The 14,129-nt window shown below is 40.1% G+C and overlaps 1 protein-coding gene across 2 annotated transcripts in view; it reads right to left on the reverse strand.

Annotated features, from left to right (window-relative positions):
• Positions 1-724: 724 nt before the first annotated feature.
• Positions 725-14,129, reverse strand: part of TOPBP1 (DNA topoisomerase II binding protein 1) — a 31,468-nt gene continuing 18,063 nt past the window's right edge. For both annotated transcript variants that reach the window (XM_080975738.1, XM_080975737.1), the window contains exons 16-28: positions 13,701-13,810; positions 12,002-12,125; positions 9,785-9,928; positions 8,725-8,818; positions 8,189-8,381; positions 7,502-7,725; positions 6,244-6,410; positions 5,484-5,598; positions 5,166-5,329; positions 4,407-4,547; positions 3,936-4,025; positions 1,701-1,862; positions 725-994 (exon numbers count right to left, since the gene is read on the reverse strand). In XM_080975738.1, the coding sequence (XP_080831864.1) occupies positions 953-994; positions 1,701-1,862; positions 3,936-4,025; positions 4,407-4,547; positions 5,166-5,329; positions 5,484-5,598; positions 6,244-6,410; positions 7,502-7,725; positions 8,189-8,381; positions 8,725-8,818; positions 9,785-9,928; positions 12,002-12,125; positions 13,701-13,810 (1,770 nt within the window). In that variant the 3' untranslated portion in view covers positions 725-952. The remainder of the gene's footprint in view (positions 995-1,700; positions 1,863-3,935; positions 4,026-4,406; positions 4,548-5,165; positions 5,330-5,483; positions 5,599-6,243; positions 6,411-7,501; positions 7,726-8,188; positions 8,382-8,724; positions 8,819-9,784; positions 9,929-12,001; positions 12,126-13,700; positions 13,811-14,129) is intronic.

Raw genomic sequence — 14,129 nt, forward strand, 5'->3', positions numbered from 1 at the left:
CAATCAGCAATGAGATACCTACACGGGCAGCTTAAAGTACAGCAGTTTTGCTGCTGTTGATTATTGCCCTTAGCCCATGGGAAGCCAGAAGAACACAAGAATCAGGAAACGTTTAATGTCTGTTTTAGAATTTTTTATATATGTGCTGTAAGCGGCCCAGAGTGGCTGGGGAAACCCAGCCAGATGGGTGGGGTATAAATAATAAAATTACTATTATTATGATGGCAGGGGCTAAAGGCATGGTCCAGCAGTCTCTTGTTGCCTCAAAATGCAAATAATGACTGAATAGGGCAGGGGCTAAGAAAAGTTCTGCACTGAGAGTAAATGCCCTCCTATGCTTCTTATTAAACATTAAACATTAAACATACTGCATTTCATTCAATATACTGAAATGCCTGGCTTCTAGAATTTATTAGGAATGATGTACATTCCAGAACTGAGGGAGCTCCTACAGGTAGAAGATTCTGAAAGTCCAGTCTCCAGAAATGGAGGAATCCTCCATCACTGACCTCCAGCTGAGCAGAACTAACCTTCACAGTCCAACATCCTTTATTCTAGAAGTAAATGTAAAAGCAGCCGAAAAGGGATGAAAATATGCTATGGGGAAGCATGACTGGGCTCCACACAAAGGGACATAAATCTACTAAGAAAATAAAAGAAAGAATAAATTTAAAATATTCAAACAACCCACTTTACCCTGGCAGCAAAAATCAGTGGAGTCTAGTTTCTGAGCGAGCAAATTTCATTTTAAAAGCAATATACACAAAATATTACAAAAAACATTTAATGACCTTTTTATGTGGAAAGAAAACAAGTATAAATAGAAATTTGAAAAAATATTTTTAAGGTATCAACATACTCAGGCTTGCTTTATCGGGCGTGTTTCTTCAGGAGATATCTGCTTCTAAGATAACCCGGTTTCATGTTCTCTGCCAGACGCTGCTGCCTATCTTCATACCAGCAAACGATAACCTTCCATTTGAGGTGGTTGCTCCTTCAAAACAAGATTTTAGTTTTTTAAAGATCCAAACCATCACTAGTCCCACATTTCTGTTACCTAGGACGTTCTTAAGGAGTGCCCGTTACCAACACATGCACACCCACCCACAATAGGAACACATGCTTCCGGCTTTTAAGTTTTCCTCTCAATTTTCGCACCCGTGAATTCATTATCAGACATTCTCTTTCCCTACTTATTACCCTAGCATTTCAGCAGGAATACTGGCTAAAGTCTGCCCTGTCTGCAGGCCTAGCCCTTTTTGTTTTTTGTTCTAACCAGCTCTGGCAAAGAAAAAGACAACATCCACCTGTCTTGAAATGTCATCTTTTAAGCTGAAGAAAATGGGTCAAGAGCAGCGTAATCATCACAATCTCTGCACCTGAGGCACAATCCATAGCCTTGGGTAGGCAACAGGTTTTCTATCTTCTACCGCCACACACACAGCTTTCCTATTGGTCATACAAAGGCAAAGGCCTTACGGGAAACCTGTGGTCCTCCCGGTGTTCCTGATTTATAACTCACATCACCTCCGACCACTGGCCATGCTGACTATTGCCACTGGGAATTGCCTCAGGTTTCCTAATCCTTGCCCTAGGCACACAAAATTCTGCACATAGTTGCTGCAACAGCTTTGATTTTTGAGATGCGGCAAGTCTTCTTAAAAGTAACAAAAGTCACATTGTGCTACTGGTATGCAGACCTGTATAAGATAGTCAGCAATGTATTCTGGCTTCAGGCAGTTCACTCCATGAGCAGAAGCCTCTCCTAAATTAACTCTTAAATCCTCTGGCTTCAGTTTGTTAAAATCGGCAAAAAGATGGGTGGCTTCTCTAAAGACAGAGGCAGAATGAGCAGGCAGCACCTGTAATTTCAAACACAGAGACAGTGAATTACTTATATATATGGTACATGTGTACTATTAACATTTAAACGAGCCTTGCCAGCAGAATTTCAGAAGGTGAACCGCCAGCCCTGCTTGCAGCTTGCAGAATGGCCCTGGAAGTGGCATGCAAAATCAAGAACATATTAACTGTTACATTGTCAAAATAGGGTGCAGTGGTTGTGCAACATCTCCACGTGGCTAAGCCCCCATGACTGTTCCTATGACACCTTACCCTATCTCTAAACATATTTTCCACGCTCCCAGAATACTAGGAAGGAAATTGGCTGGACAAGTGCCATTGATACTGCACAATATTACAGCACAGTGCAAAGGGTGGTAGTCCTCCATGTCACATGCAGCTTCCGAAACTATTTTTGAGCCTGTGCACACAGTGTCTTGTATCCAGTCTCAAAGAGCCAATGGCTAAGGAGAGAATGTGGAATTGAGGGGTCTGGAATTGAGGGGTCTGTGAGTAAATTACTTGCCACAGAGAACCTAGCAAGTGGCTACCCTAGTCTGAATTATACAGACAAAAATCTACCTGTTCTGTTAAGAGGGTGTTCAACCATTACTTGAAAATATTCAGCTTTCCAGAATACCAGGTATTTCCAACAATTGAGAATTCAATCGTATCTTTATATTAGATCCTTGTATTTAACAAATTCTCCAATTTTTAAAGCGGTAATCTGGATGCAACTCATAGCAATTATGGAGGAAATATAGTTGGGTTTGCCACATATTTAGCCAACTGAGTACCAGAAAATTATTTTTATTAGCCCTATTCCCCCACCCCATTTCATGCAATGGTTTCTTCCATTTCCTCCCTCATATACATATACAGTGGTATCTCGGGTTACATACGCTTCAGGTTACAGACTCCGCTAACCCAGAAATAGTACCTTGGGTTAAGAACTTTGCTTCAGGATGAGAACAGAAATCGTGCTCCAGCGGCACGGCGGCAGCAGGAGGCCTCATTAGCTAAAGTGGTGCTTCAGGTTAAGAACAGTTTCAGGTTAAGAACGGACCTCCGGAATGAATTAAGTACTTAACCTGAGGTACCACTGTATGAGTTTGTACATATAATACAATTGCAAATTTGGCACAAACAAACCTCCATTTCCCCCCATCATGAGTATATTAGCTTTAAGTCTTGGTTTATTATTATTCCAAATACTTTTTTAAAGATCTCTTGCCATTTTTTTAGTTACATGAATTTGGAGAGATTGAAATAGAAAAAAGGTTGGTAAAATAACCATTGTCATTATAGATAACTCCACACACAGAGAGACCTTTGTGTTTCAGTAGCTGGAGAGAGGTGTGAATAACCCTTTAACCCTCCAGATGTTGCTGAACTACAACTCTCATCAGCCCCAGTGAGCATGGCCATGGATAGTGATGATGGGAATTGTACTTCAGCAACATCTAGAAGGCCAACGGTCCCCTGCACCTGCCTAAATTATTTGCTCAATAATACATATTTGTAAAACAAAAATACTGATTGATTTCTCCTCCCGCCCCCAAGTGGATCTGGAACAATGGACACAACAAAACTTATAACTGAAATTAATGGAAAAATAACATTGGGAGTACAGTGGTGCCCCACAAGACGAATGCCTCGCAAGACGAAAAACTCGCTAGACGAAAGAGTTTTCCGTTTTTTGAGTCGTTCCGCAAGACGAATTTCCCTATGGGCTTGCTTCGCAAGACGAAACGTCTTGCGAGTTCTTGCGAGTTTGTTTCCTTTTTCTTAAAGCCGCTAAGCCGTTAATAGCCGCTAAGCCGCTAATAGCCGTGCTTCGAAAGACGAAAAAACCGCAAGATGAAGAGACTCGCGGAACGGATTAATTTCGTCTTGCGAGGCACCACTGTACGCTTAATGGAGGTGTGTTGCATCACAGGACGAAAAGTTTCTGGTGACACAACCAGTTCCTTGCTTTGTAACAATTCATCATTCTGATCGAATACGAAATCTTAAGATACTATGTTCTTATGCAGAAAGCAGCAATTCAACACCCACTGGCATCAATACTGGCAAATGAACAGAATACATGCCTTTGCTCCGCCTGACTCTAGAAGACGTTTGAAGCCTGCTTCCTTGGCTGGGTCAACATTCAAAATAACTTTCCAACCACGAAATGCCCCCTACAAAGATAGAGCTATTAATATGTGTATATACACATGAACACATACGTATAAAATGCTACAAATTTTTAAAGTAAGTTTAGCAACACATTTTCTAAAAGTAGTTTTAACAAGTTAGCATTTTGACTTACTAACGTTAAGCATTCTGTTTTACTACACTAAAGTACATCTCTTGACTATATAGTGATAGAACATACCTTTTTATTTCTTTATTCACTTTATTTTGTTCAGGAAAGGAATATTTTCAATTTTAAAAAATTAGATAAAAATGAATTGCATCTCTCTTTACAGCCACAAAGTGTCAATCAATCAATCAATCAATCAATCAATAAAAAGCTGAGAGCTACTTTCAAAAACCCCACTACTCCTCAGGAAAAATACCTCAGTAATACCAGCTTCCTCTCGCCGTCTTTGTATTATTTTCCTCCACCTCATTGCTGCAACTGCTAAATTCTTCTGGGATTCAGTTATTTCAGACGCAGCACTGAGTATGGAATTACTTCCCCATTCAAAATCTTCCTCCTAATGGGTGGAAAGCCTCTTATTCACTGCAATTCAGTCAACATGAAACAAGAAAAATCCCCAAAACAAGCAACCTATAGTTTATAAACAAATAAAATACATGTAACATTTATACTGGGTGCCCTTTGAGATTTTTTTTTTAAGGGAAAGTATGCTTTTAAATTACCCAAGTTCAAGCACCACTCAACCTAAATAATGAATTATCAGCTTAAATCCATGGAGTAGCTAATTAAAGTGGGATTCAGTCATTTAAGACATTGCGGTGAGGCAAGATTTCGGTTCATTGTTTTCCCCTCATGTATATCCCTGCCTTTAGCCCATGGAGCTCAAGGCAGCATATGTACAATTTCCCATCTAGACACTGCCCAGACCCAGACCACATGCTGCTTTTGTAAATTATATCAGCTTCATTTATGCCTTTGCACCATCAATGGTGTTCTGATGTTTTAATCTCTGATATTTAAGTTTTGAATTTTGTATATTGTATGTTTTCATTTTGTAAGCTGCTTTGTGACACAGATGTGGGGAAAAGCAGGGTACACATTTGAAAACGAAAACAAATACAACAGTAAAAGAGTTTTTAAAACAGACTAACATTTACTTAAAAGTATGCCGTACCGGTAGAAAGCATCGTACTGTTCTGCATGCATCCAGGTAGGAGCAATGGAGTACCCACTTTCCAGCTGCCATTGATGCCAAGAATTTCTCATTGCCAATAGGGTGCCCCACTATTGTGTGGGTACACCTAGGGTCAAAGCACTGCTTCTCAAGCACCACTCCACCTAAAGAATGGATTTAAAATATAGTTATTTTTACATGCAATGCCTACTAGAGGAAGGTCAGACATAGAAAGTGATGAGGTGTTTTGTAAGCCACACACAACAACAACCAACCACCAGACGGAGCCCCAATATTTTCTGGTCACTGATTTCTTACCCAGCTCTTCAATCATATGGTAATAATCAATCCGTGCCTGAGGGCGAACAGAAGACAGCTGGAATCTGTACTCTTTTTTTGGTTCTTCAGCAGTCATTTGATCTACTCTAATGACCTGAAAAGGTAAGTTTGGGGAAAAGAGAAAAGGAAAACATACAATTTAATTCAGTCACATTTTTTAAAAACATATGAGAAGCCTCTAGAGAGACTTAAGTTACATATTTGTTATTTAAAAAATCACTTCGATATCTTTGCCTGAGTCTCTACTAAATGGCAAGTTATACAGTAGAAGCTATTTATTCTGATCAAGTATAGCTGAATGTATCAGAGCTGAAGTCTATCTATATGAAATATGCATTATACAGTAATTTAGCAGGTAGCACAAAGTCAACGAGCACTACATGAAATTAAATACCTCATCAACCAATATGTCAGACCCTTGAAATCTTTGCAAAAATCATTCCTGAACTCCTAGTCCCCATAATGAAATTATTTTAACAGAACAAATCACAGGTACTTCCTATTTCCTTCAACCTCTCCATTATTCTTGAACTGGCAGGAAAAAGTAGGTTGCATATGGGATTTAAATTAATTGCTAAGAAGCCACAGGGATAAAATATTTACTGTCTGCTGCGATCTATTATCTGTATGTTAATATTAAACTACTAACAACTTCAAATGAAAGTTCAAACGAACACTGGAGTACAACTTCTCAATGCAAATATTAATATAGGAATCAGCATGCTGTCATAAGGCATACATTTGTTTTTGGCTGAGGAGCCACAGGAGGATTTGCCAAAGGAAAGGCAATGGCAGGAGCCAGCGGAGTTGAGATCAGATTATCTTCTTTCACAGGGATTGCTGGATTTCTACAGCCTGGAAGCTTTGGGACCTCAACCCAATCTGTTTTTGCAGGTTCATCAATTTCTACAAAGCAAAAAATCCCCATCAAATCACTAAAGCAGGCAAATATAAAACTGAACAGTTCTCAAAGGAAGCCACGCAGAAAATGAAAAGGAGAGAAAAAATAATGTATTATTTAAATTAGAACCTCCAAAACATGTGACCCTGTTGGTTTAAATAGCCAATAAATTATCAAGACTGCAGCCTAAATTTACAGGAAATCCTTGTTTTACACAGGGGTTCCGTTCCAGACCCCCATGCGTGTCGGCAGAGCCCCTTTTTATGACATTTTGGGGCTACTTTCTGGTTCAGTGCCATGCAAGTGTGCATGATCACACATCATTTGGATCACACATCATTGGGAGTCGCCTGTGTTTGCCTACACATGAGAACAGACTGACTGTAGAACAAAATTATCATGTATCCTTAATGCTTTTGAAGTGCCACATAAACCATACAAAGTATAAAAAATCTCTTATTCATAATTCTATCATGTGAACCCCCTCCTTCTATCCCTGGATACCTAAGACAGCTTCAACCTTTCCTTTGCCCCCATATTCTGTTCCAGACACATCCTTAAGGCCAATTTCTCAATTCCTTCCTACCCCTAAATATTTGGTGTGAGGAAGGTGTTTCAAATATACATGAAGAAAAAGGCAAGGGTTGTTTTTTAAACGGATCATCATTGGTATCCTCTGACACAAAGCAAGTATATAGTTAATTGACAACAAACTACTCTACACTGGAATACACAATTCCTGGTAGCAACAAAACTGTGTAACTATTAGATTGGGCCTAGCAAAAAATAATAATAATTGTACATCAGATGGTAAAACTGTTTATGAATTCTTATCATTGTACCAGTGGTGGGGACTCACATGACTGAGGACTCCACTATACAAAGGAAATCTTCATTATATATAGAAAATATGCCTGAGCTTAATTCTAACCTAGACTTCCCCCCAAATATACAGCATTTAAAAACAAAACAAAAACAGGGAAACCTTCAATAATACAACTACACATCTACAGTCTTAAGTGAGCAAAATCCAGGGAATTTTTTTAAACAAGAAAACCAGCTATTTCAACTCAATATCACTGTTTTCTCTTCTTACCCATTTCAGCAATTTCCGTATCGGTAAAGGATTTTGTAAGCGAGAGGTCTCCAGCGTTTACTGCAATAGGTTGAATTTGTTCGGAACACTGTGAGGGGCTGCTGGGCCACTGAAGGTTACTAGCAAGCCTTGCCCTCTCTTCTCTTGCAGTGGGGTCATCCCAAATAATCTGTTCACTCTGTGATGGCTCTGTGTTGACATCCATTGCTACCTGGTGTGACTGCCTAAGGACCAAAATGAACAATGAGGATGTGCACTGCTTTAGTAAGTATACAGAGTTCTCTGCAGGGCAGTTGGAAAACCTCTGGCCCTGGTTTTCAGCTATGCTTTACTGGAGTTGTTGGCAGTTTGAAGTCCAGCAACATCTGTAGAGGGTTCCCTAACCTTGTGCAACAGTAATGAAACATATTGGTTTAGAACAAGCTTAGGTTAGCTGGACTTAGGTTACAATGCAGTCAATGGGATAAGTTAGTCTCCTGTGCACTAGCATGGGAGAACTGCATTCACAGCTGGGCATTTAAAGTTTCTGTTGCAGTCAGACAAGTCACTTTTCTGTTTAGAAATTTGTCATTCAGTCACACAAGCAGCTGCAGCAAAAACCTCAGAAGACACCTCTGGCTGCCTATGCGTAGCTTCCTAGGATGGTAGCCCAGAAATTCAAGATGTGTTCAAAATGTCACATAGTACCTTAGTGCTTCCAAGACTCGGCTACGGCCATTACGAACAGAACGAGGGCCATCTGGAGTTGTCGGAGAATTGTCAAAGCCGTTCCTAGACAAAGATTTTCTTTGTCCTTGAAACTTTGCTAGTGATGTTGCAGTCATGATTTCCTGTAGCTGCCTTTGAAAGTTCTCCCTCATTTCCAGTGTCTGTGTTAAAACTGGAGTTCAAAAGAAATGTAAATAAATAACAGCTCTTTCTACTTAAAATATGTCAAATGCCATGTAATAAAAGCCATGTGGGCCCCTTCTTCACTGCTTATTAGTTACGCATACTTTGCCCTTCCATATTCCGTACATTTCAAGAACCTACTGAAAATTCTGCCCCTCATCCTAAGGTCACAGGGGTGGGTCACACAAATTAAAAATACAACATTAAAAACAGATTACAATCACAAGAACAGGGTGGGTTCCAAAAGGTCTGCGTAAAGAAGTGGATCTTCAGCATATGGCAAAAATGCATGGTAGATGCCAAACCATACAATAATGCACACAAACAGTTACCTCCTTTTGATGCATTTTCTTTTTCGACAGAAGCTGCCTCAGTCACTTGATCCATAGCAACATCTTCTATATCATTAGTATCCAACGACATTTTCTGAAACAGTTGATGTTCAGGTCTTACACAAGTCATATCTCAGAACAGAAAAAGTATGGCAATTTGTCCCATGTTCATTATTGATGCAAGGAGAACTGTATACAAACTTGACTAATAAACCCAACAAAAATATTCAACAGTCCAACAAAAGTAAATCTACTTCCAGGTTGTCACTATGACATTAACACAGGAAGTTGCCTTATACCAAGTCAGACCAATGGCTCATCTCGTTCAGTACAGTGGTACCTCGGGTTATGAACGTAATTCGTTCTGGAGGGCCGTTCTTAACCTGAAACTGTTCTTAACCTGAGATTCCACTTTAGCTAATGGAGCCTCCTGCTGCCGCCGTGCGATTTCTGTTCTCATCTTGAAGTAAAGTTCTTAACCTGAGATACTATTTCTGGGTTAGCGGGATTTGTAACCTGAAGCGTCTGTAACCCGAGGTACCACTGTATTGTCTACACTAGGAATGGGGAACCGATGGCCCCCCAAATGTGTCTGGGCTGCAATTTCTATGTCCCCTGAACACTGGCCATTCTAACTGGGGAAAGGTGAAGGTGAAGGCAAACAACATATGGAGGGTCCCCACTTGTGGTCTACACTGACAGAGAGATCTCCAGGGATCTTTCCCAAGCCTACCTGGAGATTCTGGGGCTGACCTACATGCACCACAGATATTCTACCATTAAGCTCTGGCCTTTCCTCCAAGTAGCTGAATGTGGTCATATAGCAGTCAATTAGTTTAGTCCTTTTACTTTCATAATGTTGTGAACACTAACTGCCATATCTACAATAAATTGAAACTTTTGGCATTTATTAGATTACAGAATTAGCATAATCTAAGTGAAAACAATTGCAGGAAGCCATTCATTCATTTATTTATTCCACATTCATTTATTCATCCAGGTTAAGGTTACCATAATGATTTTAAAACACACATACACACACAAATTGAATCTACCATACCTCGTCTTCCTTCCCTGTTTTTTCAGATGAATCTAGCCGATCTGAGAATCTGTCATCTTGAATACCACTAATATTCAAACTCATTTTAGGGTTATATGTGTAAGGATAGAGAGATTCAGGCAGCCGTTTATATTCTTGTGCACTCTGGAAAGAGTTAGTAGGGAGAGGAATTAATGCTACAAACTTAGAGCAAGGAAGTGAGCAATTTTATTTTATTTTTGTTAAGGAAACATTTCTTTTTCTGCCCAGCCAACAATAAATATGTTCCTTGAAAATGTTACTTTGTTGGTAAAACAAACAATCCTGTGGCACCTTAAAAATTAACAATTTTGCTGCCGCATAAGCTTTCATGAACTAGAAACTGTTTCACTGGATGTGTGAAATGTTTATTCTCTGTTACCAGGGATTTGGGGGGGCCCTCTGGGGAGGGTCTCTTCACAAGGCAAAGACACAGGAGGCTTTGTGAAGGCCTCCCACCTAAAAGCTGACATGTGGGGTAGAGAAGCATCAGCAGCCACTGCTTCCCCGCACCTCAGCTGCGCAAGCCGCACAAGTCGCAGGGACAGTGCGGCTTGCACAGTTGACATGTGGGGAAGCAGCGGTGGTGGCTCTACCCTGCACATCAGCTGTCCAGCGGGAGGCCTCAGCAAAGGCCCACTATGCCTCTGGCTTGCAAGAAAACCCTCTCCAAACCCCAAAAAGGATGTCCTCTTTGGGCTCTGGGGAAGGTCTGCTCGCGAGCCAGGAGGACTCACCAGTGTGCTCCCAATATAAGCAATTTCAGTTACATGCACAGAAGTGTGAAATGTAACCCTAGTGTAAATTGTGAGTTGCCTGCACACCACTTAAAAATTATAGCAATTAAGTGATAAACAGAGGCTTTAAAATAAAAGGAAAAGCCTATCCAAGGCAATGGAGCAAGAGGATAGATGAATGGGGGAACTCGAACTGGGAGCCACACAAGTAACTAAGGACAGAAGACAAGAGAGATGAGAGACACCTGAGTTGGAAGACAAATACACTTTGGAGAGCTGAAAGAAAGACAGGAAATGAACTGAAGGGCTGAATAGTAGAGGAATAGAGGCACTGCGGGAGGCAGTGAAAGACAGGAGTGCCTGGTGTGCTCTGGTCCATGGGGTCACGAAGAGTCGGACACAACTAAACGACTAAACAACAACAACAGATATCCAGGAAAATGTGCTGTTTACAGTGTATGTATTTCTGGCTGCTACTTTGCAGGGTCTTTTATTAATTCCTTTTTGATTCCATGCCAATCACTGGCTTCTTAGTACTGCCACACCAATGGAAACAGCATTGCCCTTAAAATCACAAATATAGTGGGACCTCCAGTTATGAACTTAATTCGTTCTGGAGGTCTGTTCTTAAGCTGAAACCTTTCTTAACATGAGGCATGCTTTCGCTAATGGGGCCTCCTGCTGCTGCTGCTTTGCCACTACCGCTCGCATTCTGGGGCAAAGTTCACAACTAGGGGCATCTACTTCCAGGTTAGCGGAGTTCGTTACCCAAAGCATTCGTAAAGAGGACAGTACGTAACACGAGGTTTCACTGTATATTACTCAAGAGTACAAGTTGCCAATGTGGTGCTCTCTAGATGCTGGGCTTCCAACTGTCCTCAGCCCCTAGCTAGCAAGCTAGCATATCCAATAGTAAGGGACAATGATACTTTGAATCTAACAAAATATGGTGGCTGCCATATTGTCAACCGCTGACTCAGAGGCTGCGTTTCTCACTTAATAGCACTTTCACCTCATTCTCTTTTAGCACAGTGCTTCAGCGACATACTTAGTAGCAGACAAGCAGCAAGTGACAAGTCTTGCTGAAAGACAATCAAGCTTTTGAAATACAGATGGACCTTAGAAGAACTGCAGTGTAAGCGCACAAATATTGCCAAGCTACATTTATAGATATATGAAACAGAAGTAGCACACATGGCACTTCATTTGCTGAACCCTTATACTGCATGTAGACTGGCATGCACAGAACACTGCTTATGAATGATATCCAATTAAACTCAGAGTAGGCTCACTGAAATCAATTGACTTTAGCCTTAATGTGATTAATGTAGGCTGTCACCCCATATATGCCCGATTTTTAAAACAGATTCAATTCACATTAAAAAAAGAAGTCAGTAATGACATGTTGTGCAACCTTCCCCTTTCCACATCCTTGTGTTAGGAAAAACCTGTTTCTCCATACCTCCAAAAGCCAGTGTTCCGACACTACATGTATGCCCCTTTCTTTAGCAGATTTGTATTCCCGGTTACTATCATTTTGCCTTCCCTGGTAGATGAAATGAGTTACAGTTTCATCAAAGCACCACCTAAAAGATATGAAAGACATGTTAAACTCCACGTTGAGTGATTTCCAGTTCTGGGAATGGGGTGTGTGTGACTTGTGGTTATCATGATGCCAACTCAACATTCCTAACACCTGCACACACCCCAAACTGGAACAGCTCTTAGAAATAACATCCACCATTTTCACATGCAGGAGGGTCCACATGCCTCACCTTGAGAAGACCAGAGATGCTGATCATTTTCTATGGTAAATATGCCAATAATTTTTTTTAAAGAATCAATCAGTCGACAATTATGGTGATTTAAAACCGTCCTTCGAGACCATGATATATTTTTCAGGAACATAAAATAAATGTCCATCTGGTAATTCAAACTGAAAAGTCACATTTTACGGCACTCCAGGGGTCAGGCAGAAGATATTTCCAGCCAATGCCAGAGCCTGAACCTGGGACCTTCTGTATGCAAAGTAGATGCTGTACCAGTGAACAATGGTTATTCACTGTGTTACATTCAAAAACTGGAACAAATTTAATTAATTAATTTATTCAATCTTTTAGAAAATAGGTTCTCAAATGAGTTACAGGATAGATTTATGGTCTGCAAGTTACACAAAACAATCACAGAAAGTCTCAAGCTTCCATTGCATTTATTCCAATAACTTACAAGACACAGCCACTTATCAACAAATATAGTATTCTGAATGCTGAATGCTTCTCATATGCATCATATCTATTAATTTGTCCATCTCTGCACTATCATTCCCATCTAGTTGGAGCTTGTGGGTTTTTCCACTTATACACCCACTTTTTTTTGAGAATAATAAATTTGTTATTAGAGATTTCATATTCTTTGACACATCAGGCCCTATCCATTAAATCAGCATAGAGCTTAATCCCAATCATAGCCATATAACACCAATTATTTGTCTCTAAAAGTCACGTCATCTGGCATTCCCACCACATATGTAAGAAATTGGCATTTATAGCTGAAGGCTTCCAACACCAGAAACATGCATCTACGTGAATTTTATTAAGTCTAGCAAGTGTCAGATATCACCATAATAGTATATACTGAGCTTTCTGTATTGATAGGCTCAGTGAAGAGTTCTTTACGGAGTTCTAAATCATACTCCATTTTCATTCAGATACAGTAAATCTGAGATCTCTATTCAACCTAGATCTAGTTATAGGTTTCCTTCTTCCTTAGCTTCTGCTCATGGTTTGTTTAGAAACAAACCATGAGTCCAAGGTTCGGATGACACAAGCCAGATAATGGCTGTTTTTCCACCAGTGCAGCAGGGGTGAGGAATATGCACCAGCATACTGTTCATTCACAAAAAACCCCACAATTTATTTTACCTATGGTTCAGTGTGACTTGTGAACCAGACCAGTGAAATAAATTGCCTTACCCTCAAATTCCTCCCTCCATTTTCCTTTTTGAATTATGTGTACTAGACTGTAAACCTGAGGGCAGGACCATTACTGCTTTTTATCTTTGTATAGCAACTAGAAAATTTTAGGCACTTGAATCACTATAATAATTTCAAGAGCTAGATGTCAAAGTCTTATCAGTGAAGAATTCTGTTAACTGCATGTACCTGTAATCTGCTCCAAGGGAAGCAGCAATGGCATTCAGCTCGCCCTGCTTTTTACTGAGCTTCTTACTCACACATATGACAACATCAGCTAGAGGCTTTGGTTCCTCTTCCTGTTCAAAGTAGAATTAGCAGAAATGTAGTTCAGGGTCACATTTTCAAGGGTGAATTCACTTTGTTTGTAATGTAATGAAAGAAAAGTTATTCTCCTTCCTTTCTCCTTCAATGCAATAGTTCAGCAATACCAAATTCATGAAGGTATCTCTAGAAATGTAGTGCCAGTTATGACAGCACTGATTATTTGTTAATAATTATAATAATAATATATTTTCTTTGTATCCCGCCCTCTCCAGCCAAGGCCAAGCTCGGAGCAGCTAACATCATAAAAACAACACAATATGCATAAAAACAGACATCAATTAAAATACATCT

This window comes from Podarcis pityusensis (assembly GCF_964106645.2).
Source record: "Podarcis pityusensis genome assembly, chromosome: 12".
NCBI classification, from domain to species: domain Eukaryota; kingdom Metazoa; phylum Chordata; class Lepidosauria; order Squamata; family Lacertidae; genus Podarcis; species Podarcis pityusensis.